Below are 24891 nucleotides of genomic sequence, written 5' to 3' on the forward strand. Positions count from 1 at the left end.
AATACAATACTGGGCAGTTCTGGAAGGCAGACGTGAGCAGCAACTTACATTCCTGCAGATTCTTCATGTTGTGCCTCACTTTTTCTGATATTCTGTGGGTCCTCTCGCTCTTTCTAAAAAAAAAAAAAAAAAATCTGTGGGGAGGGGAAAACAGCATAATTGTAATGAATACCTTGGGGTGACTTCTGTCAGAAAGATCTGTCATGGGTCTTTAAAGCTCATGGGAATAAATTGACATCATTTGTATATAAGCAGTGGAAGGGGCATTCTGGTATACCGAGGCTTGACTCCTTGCCACTTTCTGGTATCTGGGAGTAAGTTCTGCACCAGCTATGTAGTACTGGAAGTCAAAGAATTCCGTGGTGCAGCAAAATATACAGGGTATGGGAAGGCATTTGTAAATGGCTCCTTGGCATCAAGAGACAGATTCATTTTCCAGCCTGTAGGGGTACGTACCTTTTCAAAGCTTTAATTCTCCACAAAGGGAATACTTCCTTTTATCTAGATTTCTTGGCTAATTGGCATCAGACAGCACAAATGTTTTTTAGGAGAGCTAGTAATGGTGGGAGTTGAAACCGGGCCAATGGCAGAAGGGAGACCTAATGATCCCCTTCCATTTAATTTTCTGTATATATGGGCGATTGCTTCTAGTAAGGGAGAGGGAAATCTGCACAAGAAGTCAGCAGGCAAATGATGCAACTACAGTCAGTGCTTACAGTTTCAACAGTATCATTTCCACATGTTAAATAGTCAACAGACTTCGACTATATATATGTTACAGATTTAATGGGAAACGGTGCCGAAATTTTCATGGTAAACATAACCGCAAAAATTGGGTTGTGGAGTTGTGTAATAGCTGGCTATCGGAACAGATGTGACGGCGGGTACAAATATCTATGGTGAGTCTCTGTGGAGTTTTCCTCCATAGGTGAACAGTGCTGCTCCTTGGTCAGGCAGCGGACCTGCTGTTATGGCACGCAGCATTGCATTTTCCTTCTCTTGCACCTGCAGCATGCTCAGCAGGGACTTTAGGAGGGCGATGTTGTGAGGTGGACGCTTGCCAGAGGCATGAAACAGCTCCACTGACATATTTGCTTTAGAGCAGGCCTCTGGGCAACCTTCAAAAGTGGCGCCTACCACAGGCATTCAAAAATGCAACTCTGGCTTAGGAAAGAGAAGATGGGAAAGTTTGGGGTTTTGGTTTTGTTTTGGTTTGGGGTTTTTTGTTGTTGTTTTTTTTTTTTTAAATAATATTAATTTTCCTGCTTGTTTTGATCCTTTTTGGAGTAGGCTTCAGTCAGATTTTCAAGCTCAGTTGCACTCAAACTGTGAAGGCCAGGTCCTTTTTCTAGAATACAGGCTTTAATTGCCTCTACATTTCTAATGTACAAATGGGTAGTGGCTACAGAAAAAATGCCAGATGTGCGAAATATAGTGTAATTCTAATGCAAGCTTTCACAGCATTCATGCTCTTAGAAGTCCTGTCCTGGTATGTCCTAAGGTCACTCTGAAATGTCGTCTGTATTCTCCAGGGGAACACTCGCCACAGTGTCTAAGAAGAATCTTTAAGGTATTGTATCGGTCAGAAATTGAGTCCGTGTCCACAAGATGGAGGACTTGGCATGTCCTTGTGAAAATTCCCTAAACAATACAGTCAGTTACCTTCCTGTGTTTCCTTGCTTCACCACTAAATTTGGTCACTAATTTGGAATCAGATTAAAAAACCCCTCCATGTTCTGATCTCTTAGGGTTTGGAAGGGCCTTGGGCTTCGGTGCTTGCCTTATTTTGATGCTTACATAGAGATTAACACAGTATTCCTATAAACACAGGTGGAACTGAGTCGTAAGAGGCAGGGAGACCACATGATTCATAGGCAGGGGTAGGAAATCATATTGCTGGTCATAGCCACTCGTTCTGCAGAATGCTCCTGCTTTTCTGCTGCATACCTGGTAAGTGCAAGCTGCGTGCTTTCGGGCTACTAGACATTTCACAGTTTTTTATTTGTTTGTGGTTTTCTGTTTTATAATCTGGTGTTGGAGGTGCAGGCTATTGTGAATTAGACTTTTTCTCTCAAGGAGAATTTAGCTCCCGCCTGGTGATGTCAGCAAAGCTGTGGTTTCTTGACATATAAAGGGAGCAAGCAGTGACCTCAGGGTGGAGTCAAGCTCCCTGTTGGCACAGCACCCTCAGCCCTGCTCTGCAAGAATCACTGGTATTTAGTTTGTGCTGAAAACAAGCAAGCTGAACTCGTTGTGGGAGTGCTACGTAAAGCTATTACCTTGTACTAAACCTTGTCTAAAAAGGGTAAATAAGTTGATGGGATGGTGTTGCCTTTCCTACATTATGTGACCAGAAGCTTGAGAAGTCCTGTGGTCAGTAGAATATCATATATTGATCACGTTGAATGACTTCCCAAAACACTTTGAAGCCATCTGTGTGGGTCTTTTGAATTCTGATGGCACCAGAATGTTGCAGGCTGAATGATAAGACATTCAGTTCTCTCTCATCTGAAATTGTTTTTCTCAAAATTGTCATTCTCTATTATCTGTGTGATCACGTCTAGTCGTAGAAGGCCAAAAAAAAAAACCCCAAGCCAGCCACCACCCAAACCCCAACCCTCAGTAAGTTGTTCTTTCTTTTGTTTGCTTGTTGGAGATGTCGTCCAAATAACTTAATCTAAATAAGAAAAACAATTCCTGGCTGTTTCCTTGCTCTACTTGAGAGTGTATACTGAAGGAAAAACAATAGGTCAAAAAGTATTAGGAGAGGCCGACGTGAATGATGGGAGTATTCCAACAAAACTGCCTTAATCAATTATTTTCACTTGCCTTTTTTTTTTTTTTTTTGAGCAAAATTCAACACTTGTGAAGACATGAGTTGTGCAAACTGTGTGGCCTGCAGGGCAAGCAAGAAGATTTTTTTTTTCCTGTTCTAAGCAGCATTCGTGGGGAAGTGCTTGGCTGTCCCAGTGGTGACTTTGAGGACAGCTTACTGCAAGGTGTCCCCTTTCCCCATAAACCTGCCCGCTTGATTTCTCTCTGACAATTCCTAGCACGTCAGCATCTTGAAGTGCACAGGATTGAGCAGTTGAGGCCTCGAGGATATTACTAACCTGTCAGATTGTCCCTATCGGTTACATGACAAGCACTGGGAAGAATTATTTAAAAGATACTTTTTCCATGGTGTACCAATATAATTCCTGATAAACCTGTCATATGTTAAGAGCTTCTCCTTGTCTGTCTTTCTAATAAAGCTCCTTTATAATGATTTAGAACAGATAAAATCTGAAGGGCCTATAAGGTTGTCTGTAAAATAGCAGCGGTGCTGTATCTGAAGCACTTAAGCAAGACTTTGGGTGCCTTTAGAGACAGGGCAGAGAGGAGCGGGTACTTCAGCTTACTGCCTGCCTGCAGTGAGGTTTCTCGTTAATTACTTTTTTTTTTTTTCCATTTTCTTAATACCTGAGAGACTTGGGAGTACAGCCAGCGGAGCTGTAGCTGGGTCTTTCTTGCTTGGAAAGGTTGATTTTTCTTGGACTGTCTGAGTGACGTGAGTCGGGGATGGTGGATGGGAAGGAAGCTGTGCTCCTTTTTGGTTTTTTAATGTCAGCAAATACTTGCACTTGTTTTTTGCTTTCTCCAAAACACTATTTTCCTTCCAGTAGCCCTACAAAATATTGTTCATTCTTGTTTAACTTTCATCTTGGTCACGTTTAAGCTGTACTGATATTTGAAGTTTGCATTTCTTGGAAATTCTTGTTCAGAAAAACTGTGTGATGCTGATACTGCTTGAGACACTGACAATTTCAGTTCTCCTAGTATGAAAGGTCAAAAGTCACTCCCCATCTCTCTTTCATACTACTTCAAAAGATGGAAGAGCTCTTGGATTTCTGGGCCAGGTCTTCAGATGTGTGAAGCAGGTGGTATAACTGGGCTCCGTGGCAGGGGGAATCAGACCCTGAATGTGGAACTTTTTTATGCTCTTCATCCATTCTTGAAGGTTTGGCACCTCTCAGGGCTGCTTAATTTTTCTTTCAGTCTTAGCATTAGTAGATTTCTAATGCTAAATAACTTTAGAACTACCATAACGTTTCTAGCAGAGATGCTAGGTCAGGAATCCTTTTTTAAATGTAAGTGCTCGAGACTCAATTCATTTCAAGCTGTTGCTCTCGCAGTGTTACTGAGGAAGGGCTTCCGTATCTATCTTTGTGCCTGGTAAATCTGGGAAAGCATGGGGTTTGTTTTGTTTTTACAGCTCCATGTTTTCAGGGCATTTCAAGTCTGCTCTTTGTTTGGAACGCCCAGTGTTTTTGGTTAGAGGGAAAGAATATAGAAGGTATTTTTCATGGACACATTCTTGGGAAAAAAGTCATTGCGTGAATACCAGCATCAGAAATTAAGTAGTCTTTACATACTGCTTGTTAAATCTATAGCTGAATGTATTCATACTTTAATACAAGATGTCTGTTTACATGAGGCATATGGCTCACAGTTTGGAAAGGCACTCCAGAGTGGATGACTCTGTAAATAATGTCTTGGCCCTAATTTGGAATTAAATTAGCTTAATGTTTTTAGAGTAGTCCTTAATAGATACTTGCAAACTACCGTACTGCTAGCAGCATAACTAAGCTGAATCCCTTGGCTATGCTGAGGATAACTGAAGTTGGATTGAGTACAAAAACGTAATTAAGTTGGTGTGGAAACGAGGAAAAAACACCATGGTTGCTTCATCAGTGAAGTTCTGAAATCCAGTAGTTCTCTCCAGCAGAAATATTTGTGTCAGAGCGCCTAGTGCCTCTCGTTGGGTTACTGTCTTGTAATGTTGACTAAGTGTTTTTCCATGGGAAAGCCGGACAATAATAACAGGACGATTTCACCTATAGTAGTAACACTTCCCTATTGCTAGTTCTTCTGATTTTTGGAACTGGCTTACTTAGGGTTAACATGCTCAAGAACTGAAAATCACAGCAATTTGCATATTCTTGAATTACATTGATTTATTTTTTTTTTAATGATCATTTAAGACTGCATCCATCTTTCTGTGTAAGAGCAGCATGATGGTTCCTTCTGTGCTTATACCTCCTCGGCCTCTAGATAGAGACAATTTTCTTTCCTTATACAATGCTGGAGGTTCTCTGTCATGTGGGTGCAGGTACGTGTCTCTCTCCCTGTGTTGACCTTCAGCTGATGGTTTGACTCCCAGTCTTCCTGCTCTCCTCAAGCATCTCTTTATTAATAAATCCTGGAGGAAAAAAGTATAGGGCTGTATAGTCTTAGACTCAGCAAGACTTAATTTTGTGGGCAGGTACAGTCACCAACACAAAGGATTCATCTCCAGCCCCTACAGCATTACTCTTTTGCATCGTTTTTGCCAGGAAAACATAATACGAGGATCTAAAGAGGGAACTGGAGCAGACATCCTTCTAAAAAAAGCCACCTTGTTTATGGCATGTTAGGATGGTCAGGAGGAAAATGTTATGGAAAAATTGAAGGTGTGTTTTAAAAGCCGTTTAAAATTCAGCTCCTTAGCAAGTAGCCTTATAGGCTTCTGTCAGCTTTTTTTTCTTTAACCTAAAAAGCATGTCTGTAATTCTAAGTTATTACATATAGTTCATATGCAGCAAGGAACACAATGTAGTGGGAGGTCTCTTAAGACATAGCTTGCTATTATGGAAAAGACTTTGAAGCATTGATTAGATTCATATAGGCAATTAGATGTATCTTTATATTGCAAGGGAAGTACAAGCCAACTTCTGTGCTGGTAAGTGTCATACTTTGTGTCCAAGTAAACTGACTTACGTGAGTTTTGTCCGAGGCCTGTGACTAGACTTAGTTTCCCTCAAGGTGAAGTATGAAGAGCCAGCCAAGAGGCCACATGATTTTTGCTAGGGAGGGGTGAAGCATGAATAGCCAGCCAAGAGGCCAAATGTTTTTTGCTAGGGAGGCTCAGTGGGCATGGAAGAGCTTTGTAAAGGCTAGCCCCTTTGGGTTTAGTTTAAATTTTCATTTTGGGTGCTGATCTGTTTTTCTCCAATGCCATGTCGAAACTAAGAGTGGAAATAGCTTCCTGACGTTGTTTAAAATGCCACTTGTACAAGGGAGCTCTTGCCTGTATTATCATATACTACGGAACTTCAAGCTTTATTGTTTTTCTCACCTTCATTTTGAGCCTTTCTGTCCCTATTTATCTTTACAGGCTGTCAGCAGGTACAGCTTTCCACTACCCCTGGATTCCTCGCTGCTCCAGCAATTGTTATTTAGGAAATTCTTTGCTCTGCTTCCCTCCTGAGTAACCACTAGGTTAGTATCTCTGATTTCAGCTGGGTTTGGGAGGCTAGCAGCGTTCACCCTGGAAAGTAAGGGGAACTATTACCCTGGAAAAAGATAATACTGCATCAGTGCTGTGGCATGTAGAGGTTGTCATCTTCAGCTGGATAAGAGCTGTTGAGAGTGAGCGCTGAAGATCACTGACTGTGCTAAAATCACTTCATTAAGCAATCTGAAAGGATAAAATACTAGACGATAATGTGTATGTGTGGGCTGGTACTTCATCAGCATGGTTTCATTTTCCACAATGGAATGGACTGGCTTAAAGAGAGACATGAGCGTCCATCTTTTTTTTTTTTGTTTTTTGTCTGATAGAAAGGGCTTTCTGTGTACTTCACCATGCTCCCACAGGGCTATCCACATCTTCTCATATCTGACATAAATCTGCTATTGATTTACATTGCCACAGAATGATTCCGTTCTGCTGCTTGTAGCTCGTTCGTAGGATTGTGTCATGGTATTGCACGCTGGTTTTGCTTATGTAGCCTAAGCCAAAATGTTATCCGTGTCACAAAATAATGGTGAACCCTTCCACCACCATTCCGTAATACACAATGGGTTACTCGGCCTTTTCCGTCTGGATGCCCTCAAACTCGATTACAGTGTGCTCAGAAGGCTGTTATATTGTAACACCACTTCTCAAAGCAAAATGACTTTCATTACAGATCGGCTTTTAAAATTATTTAATGCAGGAAATGGAGCCTTTTGCATATAGAATTGACGTTTTTACATGTCTGGGTAACTTGTTTTCAAGCTAGCTTGCTTGTTCTCTGCTATGGCGTTGAATAAGATTGGAAGGTTATTACTGCCTTGCATTTTTCTGGGGCAACATGACTTGGATAACTTTTCATATTTCCTAATGGACAGGTATAGAGGTGAGTAGTTTTGTCTGGTACATATGACATTGATCCAGGAATTAGAGCAGCGGATGTTTTATTGTTTCTTGTGGATTAACTAGCGCTGCAGCCTCAGCAAGCTGTTTTGTGTCTCTGCCTGCCTGCTTTTGTGAAAAAATTTGCCCTTTCTCTACCCGCTGTGCCCTGGTCCTGAAGGGAGCATTTCATTTTTCAAGTGTGCAAATATCCTGTCTTTATTCACTGCTAAACGAGCTTTAATAAGAATGACTTGGGTGTACAATGTCTAATGTATATCGCTGTGAAGACATTATCTACTGACTATAGCAATATCCATCCATCAGTCCGTCAGTCTGTCCCTAGTGCAAGTAAGATCCATTTTTCCTCTTCTTCTAAGTGCCTCATGTAGGGAACATTAATATGTTATGATTTATAATACTCCCATAACTTTGTGCTTACAAAGCATCTGCATCAGAAGGCATCTGTGCTCTATTATTTGCATATATTATGAATTACCATTGACTAACATTCCTGTAGCAAAATCTGAGCACTTGTGCTTCCTTGTAGTTTCACTTATCAAGAATGCTAATTTTTAAATCCACAGGATGGCAAAGCTGCTTAGCTTCATAGGTTTCAAAATTGTAACTGTAGGAGGGTGACATTTCTGACAACCGCAGGAAGGAGCCGAAGCCCATTTGCTGGTGGTAATACAAGGAATTACCAGTTGGGGATCTATACGAGTTTTATATCGGAGGTTCCAAAACATAGGGTTTAATTATCAGCTTCATGGACTCATCTGCTTTTGGAACTGAGGGGTGAGGGATGCGAACCCAAACTCTTTGAAGGAGTTTTCTCATGTTTTCACCTGCTATTCTGTACAGCTACTGGTGCTAATTTTGGAAAACAGCAGTCTTTCAAGGCAGAGATTACCTACTTCTCACTCCTGGTTTTGGAGGTTTTTTTATTCCTGCTTTGCTGATCTCTCCCACCTTTCTGTATTTTCACATTTTGCATACTTCCACTATAGTTGACAGAGCAATTTGTATCTGTATTTGTATTGGTTCAACAAACTTTTTTCCAGTATAGGTAGATCTCACAGCAGGAAAATAAGTTAGTCATGTTTTGAATATTCCTCTCATGCGTATTTGAAGCTTATGGCAAAAACTGGCTGTCCTAGAAAATTTGGACAAGACTTTTTGAAAGGTTTTGGTAAGCTCTGGAGCACAAGACCCGCTTTAAGATGGAGACAAATTTAAGAAGCTGTTCACGGTGTTTCTTCTGCCCACGGCAAGCTTTAGTAGGAGACCAGTACTATATCCCTCCTGCAGTTGTGGGGCGACTTTAATCTTTGGTGTTCTTGCACAGCAAAAGGTTTAAAAATTAAAATCAATGCTGCAGAGGAGTTTCGAGATATTTTTGAAGCGATTGTTTGAAACTAGGTTTTCAAAGGATGTAAACAGGCAGGACATTTCTGAGACCAGAATTTTGATAATGGGGAGTATCAAAGCTTACAAATGTCAGCCAGTGCCCCGTGTCTGGGAGATGAGGCTGGATAAATTCATTCTTGGAACTAAGGAGCAAATTGCTAAGCACGAGTGGAGTTAAGCATTGGAACAGCTTACCAAGGGAACAGAGCGGTTCTTTAAGTCTTTGCAGTCTCTATTTACAATCGGATATTCTTTTTTTCTGGAAGATGAGTCGTCGTTCAACTAGAAATAATGCAATGAATGGATGAGAGTCACTGGGTGATGTTCTGAAGGTGTTTCAAGTCAGATTAGATGGCGGTAATCATTATTTCTACTTTTAAATGTGATGGATTTGGTGTTTCTAAATGTCAGTGGTTCTTCTGCATCTATCTATTGCTTTAAATTTCCTGGATTTCTAATAGGTGTGTGTTTGTGACTGACTGACTTACAAGGGCTTTTCAATTCATGCTTTTGTTCTCATGCATATCTCCACCTTCTGACAGTCCATTGCAGACAAGCTTCCTGCTTGTGTGATGTTGTGTCCTGTTAAACCACACAAAAAGGTGATAAATAGTAGGGAAGTATTTATACAGGTTTTTGTCCCCCCCTCTGTATGTTGCCCCAGGAATGTTAACGCCCAGGAGAGGTCTGCATATGAAAAACTCTACTGCCATTTCAGGTCCTAGTTACAGCTCCCTGACTGAAGTCTTCACCGCTTCTGCCTCCATTTTTTTTTTTACCAAGTTTTTAATGTCCCCATATTTTTAAAATACGCCAGTAAGCCAGTTTCTTGTTTGGTATTTAATATACTTCCTCTGTTTTCACGAACATTATAATGAACTGAAAGGGATGAATAAAGCTAAATTATGATAGAAGACGAGGCAGCTAGGGAGGAAAACAGGATCTATACACGATCTGTACTCCTTGAAAGGATGCAAAATTGGTAAGCATTCATGGGAAATCGATACTCTTAACTTTGTTTTCTCTAGAACCTATTATTTATGGAGTTGATAGTTAATATTGCAAATTAAACCAGTTTTTAATGGAAGGACGGTCAGGTGGTTTTGGGCACCATCCTTGTTTCACAGAAAAGTAAAAGGCAAGAGATGACATTTTTGTTTCATATTGTCTAACCAGATAGAAGAAAATAGCTACATAATCCTTTCTCTAAAAGTTCTTTAATTCCATTCTTAGTGCGAGTAGATTTACGTCATCAGTTTGCACAGTCTTAGCACAAAGAAGATTCTACTTGTAGAAGTTGGACAAAATGTGATCCTCCCACCCACACAGTAAAATTTGTTGGAAAAGCTCATTTTGTCCAAAAAAAAAAAAATCAGCTATTTTTTTGCGTAGATGGGAAATGCATCTGATGCCTTTGTAGTGTCGGATTTTATATTACGTAGGAAATGTTTCTGGGGTTTTTTTAGCACTCTGTTCATATTGGGGGTGGAGGCATGAACTTTTTCAGTGTGAACAGGAGGACTGCTTGGCTAAGTCTTCCATGCTGCTCGGTATCTCACTCCTGTCCCGTCTTCCCTCATTAACTGTGAATTCTGTATAGCATCTGCCCTGCTTGGCAGGTGTTTTATGAAAATATCTGTCCTGCACAAGCAGTACTTGCTACAGTTTGTCGTAGTAATTGGAATTTTCTTCCCTGCTGGGACTTGATAGCTTTTTTTCCTTAGTTTGTTGGTCGGTATCTAATTCTTCGCTTTGCTGATCTAATGGCTTTTTGTTGTTGCTGGTTTGGCTTGGGTTTTAGTCAGTGGTCAGCAAGCGTCCTAGTTTGTAATAGGGATTGGCAACTGTATAAATTATTTAAAATAAGGACAGGTTCAGAAAATGGTGAACAAAAGGCAGCTGTCTCTTTAAAGAGTGCAGTTTGATCGGAGCATCAGCTCCATCCCCTGAGGACAAAGGCAATTTTGATTTGTGGGGCCCAGGAGTCCCTCACTTACCGGGATTCGTCTCTGCTCATGCATGTGTAAACCTGTAAAATGCTCTTTTGTGTAGAATAAATCATATGCTATAAATCCCGTACAATTAAATGTGACCCTTCATAAAGTCACAACGACAAGTCTTCCTTGCAAAGCTGTGCAGAGCAAGCTCGCTGTCTAGACAAAGCAGAATTATTTCCCATTTATCTTTTTTTTTTTTTTTTAAATAAATAACCGACCGTTAGCATTTGACTTGTTTGAACCCCCAAGAACGCTGCTCTCCCCATACCTCTTTCTCACGTGCCCTGTTGCAGTGGAGGCTGAAGCCCAGCGGGGCTGCGAGTGCTGCTTCGCGCTGAGGAAGAGGAGCAGTTCCCCCCTCTCTGATGCTGCTGTTGGCAGTCAGAAGCAGATTCCATTATTGCCGATCAATGCCGCCGCCATGCAGGAGGAGGGGAGAGGGAGGGGTGGGAGCTTCCTATTCACAGATTGATCAACCTGCCATTGCATGAACAAATTCATTGTAAGGAAGGCTGGGATGCTGTTTTAATAGCTGGAGCAGGAAGGGGCTTGTAAAGAGGGGAATGCAGGCTCTTCAGTAATGGGGAGGGTATTTAAATTGCCTCTAAGCTTGCTGTTTTTTTCTTTTAGCATAAAGCATTACACCTGAGCCTACAAAGACAACACTATAAGGAATGGTAGGGATATATTCCACTTAGCTGGTGAGCTGTTGTGCTGACTTATTTGAGCTTCTTCAGCACTGAGACCTATTTCTCCTTTTTTACTTAAATTGATTCTATCCTAACTGCTGCCTCTTCTGGATTTTGAAACCTCGGTTTCCCCTGCACCCCTTTTTTGCTTTCTTTCTGTTCCTGCTTGGACTGAAACCTGGCACAAAGGGACAACAAGTACAGATCCCACTTACTGCTCCCACCCATGCCTGCTTTGTCAGTAGGGGCTGTCAGATGTAGGGCTGAGGGAACAGGGCAGGATCACGCTCTCGTGTTGTCCGTGTAGACAATAACTGGAGTACTGGAATCCCAAGACCATCAGCTCCTCCCTACCCTTCCTGCCCTGCTTCGTTCACTTACTGTTTTCTGTATGGAAAAGTTTTCTGGCTGGAGAATGAGTCTTCTTTCTCCTGGTGATGTGGCCGAATGGCTGGATAGCAGCACAGAAGATGAGAAAAGCCTTCTCTCGTTTCTTGGTACGGTAGGGTACTAACTGTATTCTTACTTTTTAACACTTTACTGAGAAGCCTTTACTACTTTCACTGGCGCTTAATTTCTTCAGCCTTTCAGTTAACTGACATTTTTTCTTTGTAAAAGCTTTTAAGTGGTATGCAATTGTTAATTAAACTTGGTTACGATCTGTTTGAGATAGTTGCGAATGCATTGGGCAAAGGTCAAGTTATAAATGGGCATGTGCTACGCAGAAAATAGTTTCTGGACTGAACAGTGTTACTTACTGGTCTGTTCTCCTTCTCTCTGCCATTTGACCCAGCTGATCACTGCGTTCAGTCTACTTCCCCTCGTTTCTGTCAGCTTGCCTACAACTTCTCAACTGTGTGATGGTAGTGAGAAAAATCAGAGGAGACTGCTGAAAGTTTTTCTTTTTAAGAGAAATGTTTGGATGCATTTAGAATGAAAATTTCAGCTGAGGGATCAGATACTTCTCTAGCCTAGAAATTAAGTCCAGGAGGCACAATCAAGCAATCCTGTGCTCTATTTCTGGGTACTTGCACATTAGTTTAACTGCACTCAGGTGGAAAATTGAAACTACTCTTTTACTTATAGTAAATACTAGTAAGAGGTTGAAAATGTTTTAAACAGAATTCACACATAGCAGCTGATTATTGCTTCGTTTTTTTCCTTAGAGCTGTTGCTGTGTCAAACTGTTGTTACTTGGTTTTGTTCTTTTAATCCCCTCTCCACAAATCATTCCATCTCTCTCCTTTATGGTTTCTGTTGTTCTCAGGATGCAGTCTGTTTTCTTTCTATGTTGATAATTTCCAGGTACTGAGTTGCTCACAGGGACTGCTTGGATATGTGTGCCCCTTTTCCTTTCCATGGACTATTATAATATCTGCTATAATACCTCTGTCCCCCCACCCCAAGTCAGAGTAGTCACCGTTACGGATCTTTGTCTGTCACTCAAGTAGCTGACAGCCAATCCAGATGCTATTTTTTCCCCAGTTTTGTTGTCCTTCATCCAAACCGTAGGCAGGTACCTGGTGTGGCTGGGCTCTCTTCAGTAGAGTTTACTCTAGTCTCCCTGTGGTAAGCAGTTCTCTCAGTTGTCAGGTCCAGAACAGTACAGAATGTGGGAGGAAAATAAGGGACTCCCACAGAGTCTGTTTTGATTTGCTAACACTTCGTTGCTGTGTGCTGTGCCCTTTTGTGGGAATATCACACCCGATGTGAACAGGGACAAGAGTACGCATGGGCTGGGCAGCGGTGCTGCTCTTCAAGAGACTGCCGTTCACATGTTCCAAACCAAGAGATCCTCAAGATGTCTCTTAAACCTCACCCCAGAAACATCAGGAAATATTTATTCAACGTGGAGTCTTGAGGGTGTTGCAAACCTGAGCTATTTAAGGTAGCGGTTTTTGCATCCGAGTACTTAAATTATCGTTTTTCTTTTATCTTAAAGAGATACCGATTCCCAAGTGATATCTTAACTCTGGGGCCATCCCTTGGATGTCTACAGCACATTGGAATTTTTTCTTTTTGTGTGTCCATAACAATAATTCTTATTGCTTAGGGGCAAAATCCTGCCACAGTGAGCGAGAGGTGCTGAAGTTTAGAGCAGCCTTCTGGCCCCTTGAGAGGAACGACAAGAGCTGTTGAGCTGCGATATGTCTAAGAGCCAGTCACTTGTGAGAATATCCCAATAACCAGAGCAAAGGATTGCTTTTTTGAGAATGCCTCAATTCGCAGCTCTTTTGCAGAGAGTAAAAGGATTGGTTTTGAAAGCCGTGGCTCAAGGCTGTTGTTTAATAATGAGGATAATAAATATTGATATCGTACTAATGTGTTTCTAAGTCATAAGCCTCTAAACAAATTACATTGCGGGAACAAGTTACCATGCATCAGCTGATCTGCGTTAATTGTCTGTGTGCAATCTCTCTGCAGCAAACACAAGGTAATTTGAATTAGCAGGGGCAGTCCAAGATCATTAGGAGCTAACGAGGACATCAGCATCTCCAGGTCATGTGCAGTAGCTCCTTGTGTCTGCTTTGTCGAGGCAATTTGTATTGCTGTGCATGGAGTCAACCGTTAAAGGAGGTTTTAGAGGCCGATGCATGAGGAGGTTAAAAAGGGGCAGCTATTCCAAATTTTGTATGGCCACACACATCATGCAGAGGATATGTCGAACCGTTTAGGGACATGCATCTGTTTCATTTGTGACTCACGTTTTCAGAGCTGGAGGATTCGTTCCTCTGCCTCAAAGCGAATGCATCAGTCTAATAACAGCTGATGTTGTGCTCACTAAATGCCACATACAGCTTCCTCGGAACATTCTGCAAAACGAAAATGTGAGAATCAGTACTTGAAAGCCAAAAATTATTATCTCCTATGAAATTCTTGTCCATTCTTCCAGCCTCATCTGCGTATTCATCTGCTTTGCATGTTAGGTCTTGTCTTTCAGACTGCAAAGTCCTTTAGGAATCAATGACTTAAATGCCTTTTAAGTGATTTAAACTGTCATTTAGGTTGCCTGCTATGCACCTTCTGAACCGAGCACTAATTCAATTACAATTTTTTTTTACATGCCAGCACAATGCGAGTGTCTAACACCAACAGAATTACCTGTCTGTAAATTAAAAATCTTTGATATTTACCCGGATCATCTTGCAAGACTTGTCTGATCGTCTCAATTCCTAGTAAAGCACAGTATCTTCTTTTAAAATCCCTGTTAATGGACTGGGAGAGTTTTTGATCATAACTGGTATCTAGCGGTTGTTTGATGATGGAGTTCTATAGCCAGTGAGCTTTGCAGAGTTTCCTTTGTACTTCCCTTTCCAGGCTTGGGAGCTTTTGTACACTTTAGCATGCCGTGACTTGGTTGCATTCTCTCTGATGTACCATCTTGTGGTTTCTCTCCCCCTGTCTAGTTGCGTTGATAAATGTGGAAAAGCTATATCTGCAACCTTCAGTTAAGTTATACCTTGTAGAATTTGCATAACGTATTTTAGTCAGAACATGAACTTGGACTTCAGGACTTAAAACAGATCAGGGTTTTGGAGTTTGCTTTTACCCTAAGCTTCTTAAATAGGCATTTAGTTAAATTTTCATGAGAGTCTGCGAGTTGGGCCCAAGTCTGAATTCTCCCCAAGTGAGCAAAATGAGAGAGAATGCTTAATCCAAGATAAAACATTAACATTTTGATTTATTTTTATATGAGGCTTCCTATTTCATTAGATAGTACTCATCTGAAAAATGCTGTTCAGACATTTCTTCTTCTCCTTGTTCCTTCTTAGATATCTCCTACTGCTTTCTATCTTCCTTCTTTTTATTAATGTCTCTAACTTTGTCAGCTGGTATGTATTTTCACCAGGGTAGAAGAAACCCATAAGTAAATACTGACGGCACCCAACGACATCTCTTTCTCGTTAGTGCTGTCACGTGAGCATGCTGAAACAACCCTAAAGAGACAATGAGACAAAAATAGCCTCTACTGGGTTAACAGAGTTGTGAATGCCAATACTGTTACTGAATGTATATGCTCTACTGATATATCACAAACTACCTTGGAGCATGTTGAGTTTTTGTACTTGTTGAAATGCCTATTTATTTTTAAAAGGCTCTAAAAGTGAATTAGATACACCCTCTCAAATAGGCTCAACACAGTAGTTTGTTTGGAATCAAAGTACTTGAATTAGCAGCCAAGCTGAGTATTCCCACTCGATGGACGTTCATTCATGTATATAAAACATTTTTATTTTTTTAATTACATATATATGTATATTAGTTGCTTGGGTTTTTTTAATATATGCGTATAGGAGGAGACAAGACCATCAGGGTCAAACAAGCCACCTACATTATTTTTACAGTGTGGTGGATGATCAGCAGCTCGCGATGAAAATAGTTCATAAAAATGTAGCAGAGTAGAAAGGCACTATGTCTGTTTTGGCTTGTTTTCCTGTCCTACAAGCTCAAAGTTTTAGTGTCCTGTCTTTGTAAAAGTAAGAAACAAGCTCTGTAGTTCCTGGTGTCCGTGAAACAGATATTGAGTCTCTGTTTGTTTGTCTCTCTAGTAAAGCACTCCACTGGTGGTTACATCTCTGAATAACATCTTCAAAAACTAGCTGCCAGCAGCAAACCCATGAGTGCTCCAACCCTTCCAAGCTTAGACTTGAGCCTATTATTTCTTTAAGTATGTTTGTAAAAGAAATACTAAGTCATAACGAGTCAAGTGCTGCAGGTTTTATTCTGTATTTCTTTTGTAGTTAATCTGTAAGACTAATTGGCCTTTTGACAGAGTAGAAAATAGTGCCGAAGGAGGCCTTGGAAGCCTTTATTCCTTTCTATTCCATTGCCGCATCCCCAGCAGGGCCTCGTCTGTCCTCTTGGAGAGAAACACTTATCTCTCCGTCTTCTTGTCTCTTACCAATCTTCAATAACTAAGACTTTTTTTTTTTTTTTTTACCAAATCTTTCGTCAAGATACTGTTTTATGTTCACCCCCTAGGATTCGGTTATTTATCTCGGGGTAATTACTTTTGTATAAGTTTGTTTTAAAAATGAATAATTCCCCAGAGGCCCACAAAGGGAAGCTTACTTAATTCGCATGTCTTATTTTCTTCACGTCCTTCTCCCCTCCTGCCTCCCGTGTAAGGTTTACCACGCTCTAACAGTGTTTCAGGTTAAGACTGCGGACTCCTTGGGGCAGGGATGGTGTCTGTTCAGTATTTAGTCTAACCATGCTGCATCTTGGTAAGAGGCCTCTAGGCATTGCCATCTTTGACATCTATAATAACCTGTCCGGGCAGATGAATTTCTAAAATGGCACAGGCATAAGGTAAATATTTAGATTGTTTGTCCACAGTGGTAACTGTTGCTGCCTGAAGGCTCCAACGTTTAAAACAATGACAAATTTTGCTTAAAAAAGGGGGTATAGTATGTGTAGCTTATTGATCCTTCCTTCAGACAGGAGGCTAATTGCAGGACTGTTTGATTGTTCAGGTAATGCTCTGACCAGCAGCAATTAGCATTTTCTCCCGGGGAGTGCCAAGGTAGCTGTATAAAGGGGGGGAAAATATTTGGGTGGGGTTTGGTTTTGTTTCAGCTGGGGAAGTTTTTAATACAAGCACACCTGAGAGGCAGTCTTTGGGAACACTTAGTCCCGGGTAGGTATTTGGTCTTATTGAACTGGTTTTGTATTTTTCAAATGCCTGTAATTAAGCTAGGCTTGAGAGGCAGAATGAACCGATTCTTTTTATGAATCATTCTCTATCCCCTCTAGTCACAGATCAGGCACCATCATATCGCGGTGTGTGCAGACAAAACAAAACGAAGTCCCAATCCCTGAAATCTTATTATATCTTTCTTTTATTTTCGTAACCGGTAGATAACGTGTATCAGCACTCTGCCGTCTTCCTAGTAAAGACAGCACAAAGGATATTTGGAGAATGAATTTGAGGATGGATATTATTATTATTTATTTTATTTTGCTCAACAGATTCTATGATTTGGGAAAGAAATATTAATTTTTTGTCAGTAGTACGATTATTTTTTTTTTCAGCGGATGGAAAATGTAGTCTTCCACAAATCCCAGTCTTTCTTGCACATCAGAGTGAAGGATGTTGTAGCAGATAATTAGCCAGTGCTAAGCCATGTGTTGTTATGAACTGCTAAAAGTCACAACTGATTAAATTGTGGCTTTGATTATTGATTATAACTTTTGATTGATTATTATGACCTGCTAAAAGTCACAACTTGATGAAAGGCTGGTGTGTAGAAAGTGACCAGGCTGAGAACTTTATTATAGAAATGTAGGACCTGCCAGCCTGGAGGAGATGGTCTGATCCGTTGTTCACTGTGACAGAGCCTGGTACCAGCCCCTTACGAGTAATGACAGACGAGCTGTGCTTACCAGCCTGCTTACCCCTTTTTTGCATCTCCAGGTAGGTCTTTGGGGCTGCTTTAGAGTCACCTCCTGGACTTCATAAGCAGGAGCTCAGATCTGGAGATGTCCATGCCCGTCCTGGGAGAACACAGGCCCCGTCTGGCAGGTGCCACAGTCTTGATGAAAGTTCCAATGAGACCCTGCAGTAGTTTCATTGCATTGCCCTTTGCAAAAGCACAGACACCCCTCTAATCTTTGTTTCTGACCTTATTTGCGAGTTCAGTAACTTAATTCTTTTCACTCTAACCCCTGAGGATGTTTCTTTGTTCCTGATTGTTTTGCCTGCCCTTCTCCAATCCATTTCTAATTCAGAAAAATGGAGATAGAGTAGCGAGCGCTCTCCTGCAAAGCTGGGGAGTTTGTTTCATCTCTGCTTCTCCCACCCTGAGAAAAAGCGCTTCACAGTAGAATACCAGTTCCCACAACAGCAAGGTTTCAGATTTCAAGTGGCCAGAGCACCCAGCAAGAGGAAATTCAGATCGCGTTCGAGAGCCACATCCTGATGGGAGGTCACTGAGGCTACGCCGCTGTGGCCAAGACAGTTGGTTGCCTTCAGAGGAGGTCAATCATCACCACTTCTTGTTGTAGTAAGTGGCACCTGTTTTACACAAACCTGCCTTCTGGTCAATAAAAGAAGATTTCATGTTGCAGAGGGTAAAGCGGCGCAATATGAAGATGTGAAGAGAGACCTACCTTCATTATATCCTTGGGCAGTTCCCTCTTCGGAGGCCTCTGGCATTGCTGAGTAATTGGCTTAGCTAATTTGTAACTGACTATGTATATGTAGCGTGAAAATATTTATTTGCATAAATATTTATTTACGTAAATATTACTACATATCACCAATGTATGAGGGGATAAATTAAAAGTGTCCCACAGGGATGTTTACAACTCATTTGTTTCATGGAGTATTTTTTTTTAAGGTTGAAAAAGGGAAGATCTATCTACCTATATTTTTTTTTTTCCCCTTCCCAGAAATTGGGAGTGGGTGAAAAGGATTTCAGCTTGTTTACCCGTAGAAACAACGTGATTTATCTGTAGTCTTGGTCCCCGAGAGTGAGCAATGCAGAAAGCAGTTGTAATTTAATACAAAGCCAATGAGAGGTACATTGATTTTTACAGCAGGTGAGGATTATGCAAGAGTAGTCTCCAGCATTGCTTGTAGAGCAGGGAAGGGAACTGTCTAATTTTTTGCCTAGTGGTGACACTATGGATTTTTTTTTTACACGACTCAGCAAAAATGCTGTTCTACGGGCATCATAGCAGGCTGCTTTAGCTTTTGATTTCCTGTTAACGTATCTCGACAATTTTGCTGTATCTAGGTGGTCTTTTTCCTGGAGACTGATCACATTGTTTATTTGCTCTTCTTTTTGGAAGGAGAAGAAAGGGAAAGGTAGTTTTATTTTTAGTTCAACGCGGGCATCTTGTGAATATTTAGTTTTCCCTTCCCCATTTGGTACACTTCTATGATGGTCTGAGAACGAAAGAAACTCATTTTACTGATGGAATCTCAGCGGGTTATTTGCAGAGAACTTGAATTGCTGCTGGGTGGGTGTGGGGGGAAGAGGGAAGGCAAGGAGAGCCAGGCGTATTCTTTGTTGTAGCTTTTCAACTCCGGTTGGTTTAAACTTAAACTTTTCCCTAAACTGCCCCTCCTGCAGAACCTATTATTGAAAATAGTGGGGAATTCGGGCTCCTGTTTTTATTTATGACTCAGCAAAGTTACCAGACTGTGTTAAATTACTGAAGCAGCTTTGATGTGATTTCCTGTGTGTGAGAAGTGGAGAAAGCCAAAACTATTACCTTATGCATTACTATTCGATGTAAAATAAAAGGTGCTTGCTTTAGTCCCCCGTTACAAGTGAATATATCACTCCCATTTGCTTTCATTACATTTACAGTGAGAACAGCAGAAGCAACCGTTTAAATCCTACGAAACACAGCTCTCTTTGGGAGAGCAATACTTACAGGTGCTACAGAAAATAAATTTTCCTTCGTAGAGGTGGGGGGAGGAGGAGGCTGGCAGTATAAAAAAGCGCATCTTCAGATAAAACTAGCAGCCTCTGCAAAGGCTCCTGAGACGGTGCTGCTGCCCGTTACTCAGAAACCTTGGTCTAGCGCTGGCCCTGCTCCAAGCGCTTTGTTCTCTAAAGGTGCCCTGAGAGGGACTCCCCCCGCCGCCCAGGAACTGGCAGCGGCTCCGTAGCTGTAGGAGACAGTGCCCCAATGCTGCTCATCAGCCGAAGGAGGAATCTCCCCGATTTAGAGCAATAACTTGCTCTGTCACGGTTATTGCGAGCTTTGACAGACCGTGATTTGCGCAGTTGGTGTGAGTAGGGCTTGTGCATCATCCTCATGGTCGGCAGCAAGCGGCTGTGCCCTGCCTGTTTTCCAGTGGTACCTACATTGTGCGTTAGACTTCGCCCAGTTCAGGAGGCTGTTCTGCCTCTTAGCAGTTCTTTCCCCATCGAGGGTTACGTGCAGATTGAGAGACTGAACGTTAGCAGTCTGTTTTTTTAAAAGATAGATATCTACAGTGTGAAACACTAATGCTGCAAGGTCCAGATTTCTTGCCTCTCCTTCAGTATGCTCCATTTTGTCGTTCTTCAAGCATCCATGGGAGATGCATATTATAACTGGTGAAATCAAAATCCGGCGTGCAAAGACATCACAAGTAATGTTATCCCCGAAGAAGGCTTTTCTCATTTTTTTTCCTTTGGTTATATTGAGGAAAACACTGCTCTCGTGGCACCAGCTGGCTGTCTATCTCAGTAAACCTTTTTTTTTTGCTGCCGTGAATCAGGATATACAGTGAAATTTTCTGTAGCGGAGGGAAGACGGCAGTTGGGCGTCTGTTAATAGCCTGAAAGTAACTAATGAGGATGTGCAGTCGGAGCGATTGATTGAATAGCTGCAGTCCTGTGTGCTTCTTTTTCACTTGCTCGCTGGCTCGCTCGCTCTCTGCAAGCCATGGGAAGGGAGGGGGGACGGAGAGACCCAGCTTTCCCTGAAGTGGAAGTAGCACGGGTCCCCGGGGCCAGGCAGCCAGAAAGGGAAGTTTAAGCTGCATCTGTCTCTTGAAAGGAAAACGGCAGGAGTCAAAATGTCACTGTCTGGAGTCACGGCTTACTCCTTCTCTTTAAGATTCAGAAGATAACAATGGACTTTCTGCTAGGAAGTGATTTTTTATTTTTTTTCCTTCCCCATGTTGGGGGATGTTTTGTGAAGCTGGATTCCTCTAAGTCTGGCAATTGAGCTGGAGATGGGCAGCAGTTGTGACAAAGGTATCTATATGTATGTGTATCTAGCTCTATATTAAAAATGCATATATGTACAGTATATGTGTGTTCATGTAGAGATTTTTAATAGTGTGTATACTTTATTATGCTATTATTCTAGTATTTATACTAGAAAAAGATAGGAGTGCATCTTTTATGAATATTTGTGCTCATCGGATCTGTCTGCATGGATTTAAGATGCCAAAGTCGTATCTTAGTAAGGTCATATTGGCAGAACGAAGAGAAGTTGACCTATTTTTTTTTATCTGCAGAGATATATATGCCATATTACCCAGGCAGTTATGAGTCTTCTGCTGGTTGCATGGTTTGAGCAAGTAATATAAGACTGAACTTTGACCTTTGTCAAATTGTGTTCAGCTGTGACTAAAATGGAGCTTCCCTATGTCTTGATTTTATTTATGTTAATTACTGCATCGCTTCTGGGGGAAAAAAAAAATATTAAAGTTCTCTGAATACTATCTCACAAACAGTAATAGAATACTAAATATGTTTGGGTATTGATCTTTACCAGCATTTTTAATTTTAATTGCCTATTGCCTACAGTCAAGTCAGATTCGCAACCCTGAATCTGTCAGTGGCAATCGCATTGTAATTTAGGAAGTAAATAAGATATAGAAAAATAGGTGAGTGTAATTTAGCAGTTTAGTAATGCACTTGAAACTTTGCTGAGGCGTCTGTCCTATAGAGCATAAAACCTGACTATTCCCCACCCCCCGGCACCCATTCATCTTCTCTTTATTCTCTCCCTTAGAGGTCCCAGCAGAGAGATCTCCTCGCAGGCGGAGCATCTCCGGGACCAGCACCTCTGAGAAAACCAACTCCATGGATGCTTCGAATACCTCTCCTTTCAAAGTGCCAGTAAGTGTGCTTTTCCTGTAAAGGAGGAATTTTTCTCATTGAATAGGAGGAGGAGATTAAAATATCACAGTGTAAAACCAAGCTCTGAATGAAAAAAACCCACCAGTATTCATTTAATATTTCCAGTTGACCAGGAGGTATTGCTATCAACTGTCATGTATTATCAAGGAGATTTCTGGTAGATCTGTATCTTGCTTATTTTCATTGCCTTGATCTAAACTTGCAAATAGTGAAACATCAGTGTTAATGTGGGCAGCGACCTATATAAATACTTTTGAAGTCGCCGCCAGGGATTGCGTTACATATTCAATTTTGACTAGGAAAAAAAAGCTCCTTTTGGTTGGTGTTTGCATATTATTTTTCTCTCGTGCCGGTGAAGTACATGGAAAATTGAAATGGCTTTATAGTTTATTTGGAAGCTGATTAAATTTCTGCAGGTGTGTCGATTCTCTTTAGCTCTTCTTCAGTTTTTGTTGTGAGTTTGGTTGGCTGTGAGTCTGCATGAGACTTTTTCAACTACAGTCAGGATTTTCTTGCTTGTGTTGGTCTTTGGTCAGTGTATCCAAGAGCATAAAGGCCTTTCTATTATTAGGCTGAGGGTAAAAGCTTCAAGTTAAAATGAGGTGCTCAGTAATTTTTTTAACAATGTTTGTTCATGTTTTAAAATATCTAGCTTGAATATTGCAAATATTTTCATCCCCCTCTATATTTCTGGCAAGTAATCTGCCTATTTTAAAACCTGAGGACAAGCAGAAGAAGAATTATCTAGTGAACGTTGGGGTTTTTTTTTATGTTCTCTATGGATACGAGTACCATTTCTGTTCCTTGGTGTATGTGTTCTTGCTTTGCTTTAGATAGCACTCATCCCTTTTAAGCACGCTTCCTAGCTCGCTTTAGATCCAAACGTGTGTGAAACTTGGGTTTTGGTTAAATCCTACATTGTACCATTTAAAAAATAAAATTAAAAAACAGCCAAGGATTTAATGAGAGCTATTTAAATTATAAAAGGATTGAGGTTGGTCAGAGTGTACCGAATATGTACTGTTAAAAGCAACCTGTAAACTCATGATTTATTGGAATTGAAAAAGGGACCAAGGAAGCAGTGAATATACTGGGAATCCATACTTTATTCCTTTTCATAGTCAGAGAATAATATAGATTGGAAGGGACCTCCGGAAGTCTCTGATCTATCCCCCTCTTCAAAGCTGGACCAATTTACATCAGGTTGCTCAGGGTGTTCTCCGGTCAGGTGTTGAAAACCTCCAAGGATGCAGATTGCACAGCCTTGATGGACAACTTGGTTTGTTGGTTGACTATCCTCATTGTGAAAAATACTTCTTCTGTAAAGGCTTTCTTGTCAGAACAAAACCTGAACTTCTAATGTCTATTGGAAGACCATGAATCACATTTTCCTCTAGTTCAAAAAATATCTGAAGTGGCAGTTAATGCAGAATATATTGCTTAGCCTTGAATAGAGAAAGCTCAGGGGGAAATCGTAGCAATGCGTATAAATACCTGATGGAAGGGAATAAAGGCGACGGAGCCAGGCTCTTTGGATAAAAGGCAGTGAGCACAAACTGAAATATAAGAAATTCCATTTAAACATAAGAAAAACCTTTTTTCATTGTGAGGTTGACTGACAAACACTGGAACAGGTTAGCTGGAGAGGCTGTGGAGTCTCCATGCTTGGACATATGTTCAAAAGCAGACCAGACACATGGTCCTGAGGATCTTGCTTTAGTTTACCCTGCTTTGAACAGGGCGGTTGGACTAAACAATCTCCAGAGCAGCCTTCCCACCTCAGCTATTCTGTGATTCTATGAACTATCTCCATCACTTCTGTTTTCTGGGTGGTACTTGGGGGGAAAAAAGGGTCTTGGTCTAGTTGCATGTGAAGTTATCACAAGAATGTTCTGTTACGTCAGGTTCTGAAATTTTTATGCTGGGCTCTATGGTCCACACAGTTCCAGGAGGATTTCTGAACTCTGAGAGCCTTCAAAAGTCCTAGCTGTTCTCGTCTTCATCTATAAGAAATTCTCTGTCTTCTCTCTTCATCTATAAGTAATTGCCCTAGCCTTTAGTTGTGCACATACATGGTCCTAGTCTTTGTCTAACAACTGTAAGCTACGTATCAGAAGTGTTTGATTACTATCTCTATTATTTATTTTATATGCTTCTTTTTTCGTTCTTCCTCATTTTTTTACATTTCTTTTAATGCTGATCCTATCTTTTAAGTAACGTTCTAATGTTTCTCTATTTCTTCTCTAATAGTTCTCTAATACCTCTTAGCTCCTTCTCCCTTTCAAAACAAGAACTTTGCAGAATGTTTCTTGTTTTCCCTGGCAGTGCATTGGGCTTTTAGGATTCCACCAAATCAGCTCAGGAAGTAGTACACGGCTGCCTTTCTTGGGCATAAACCAGGAGAAATCTAGAAGCTATTTGTGCCACGTGTAGCTGGTATTATGCTTCTTTGTCTGCCTGGACACCTGTATACCCAGGAGCATAATGCATCCTCCTGTTTTTCTCATAGGGACAAGGCTTCTGGCTTTGTCGGTTTTGCTCCAAATAACCCATTTATATGCTGTTACTCCTTCAGCAGGTTACGGTGCAGGTGGGGGCTGAGATCACCCTGTTTTAAAACATGCCAACTTTTGATCTGTTTAAAAAGAGCAAGCTGCAATTAGACGTCAGATTGCTTAAGAATACAGATGAGCTCAAGCCAAAACTACTGAAATAAAATACCCTGTTAACTTTGGGGACTGGCACACATCTAATAGGAGAATGATAAGACAGGGAGGAATCATATTTCTTCCTTTGATTTATATTAAGAATTTCCCAGCTCTCAGAAGTAGGTGAGATGACTTGGGTGCTTTGTGGAAGTCTCAGATCAGTGGTCTGAGAAGAGCTTTGAGTGCAGGATGTAAGGGGCGCCTATAATGGCTTTAAATTTGTGTGTGTGTGTGAAGTCGCCTTTATTTGACAGGGATTTATTGCACATATAATGGAAATTAATAATAAGA

The 24891-nt window shown here is 41.0% G+C and overlaps 1 protein-coding gene across 12 annotated transcripts in view; it reads left to right on the forward strand.

Annotated features, from left to right (window-relative positions):
* RASAL2 (RAS protein activator like 2) overlaps positions 1-24891 on the forward strand; it is a 186776-nt gene that overhangs the window by 111055 nt on the left and 50830 nt on the right. For 11 of the 12 annotated variants that reach the window (XM_074599510.1, XM_074599512.1, XM_074599511.1 and 8 more), the window contains one exon: positions 21765-21871. In XM_074599510.1, coding sequence (XP_074455611.1) covers positions 21765-21871 — 107 coding nt within the window. Of the gene's footprint in view, positions 1-20599; positions 20999-21764; positions 21872-24891 lie in introns of those variants that run through there. The other variant, XM_074599517.1, reaches the window with a different exon arrangement.

Source organism: Larus michahellis, chromosome 8 (genome assembly GCF_964199755.1).
Source record: "Larus michahellis chromosome 8, bLarMic1.1, whole genome shotgun sequence".
Taxonomy (NCBI): Eukaryota; Metazoa; Chordata; class Aves; order Charadriiformes; family Laridae; genus Larus; species Larus michahellis.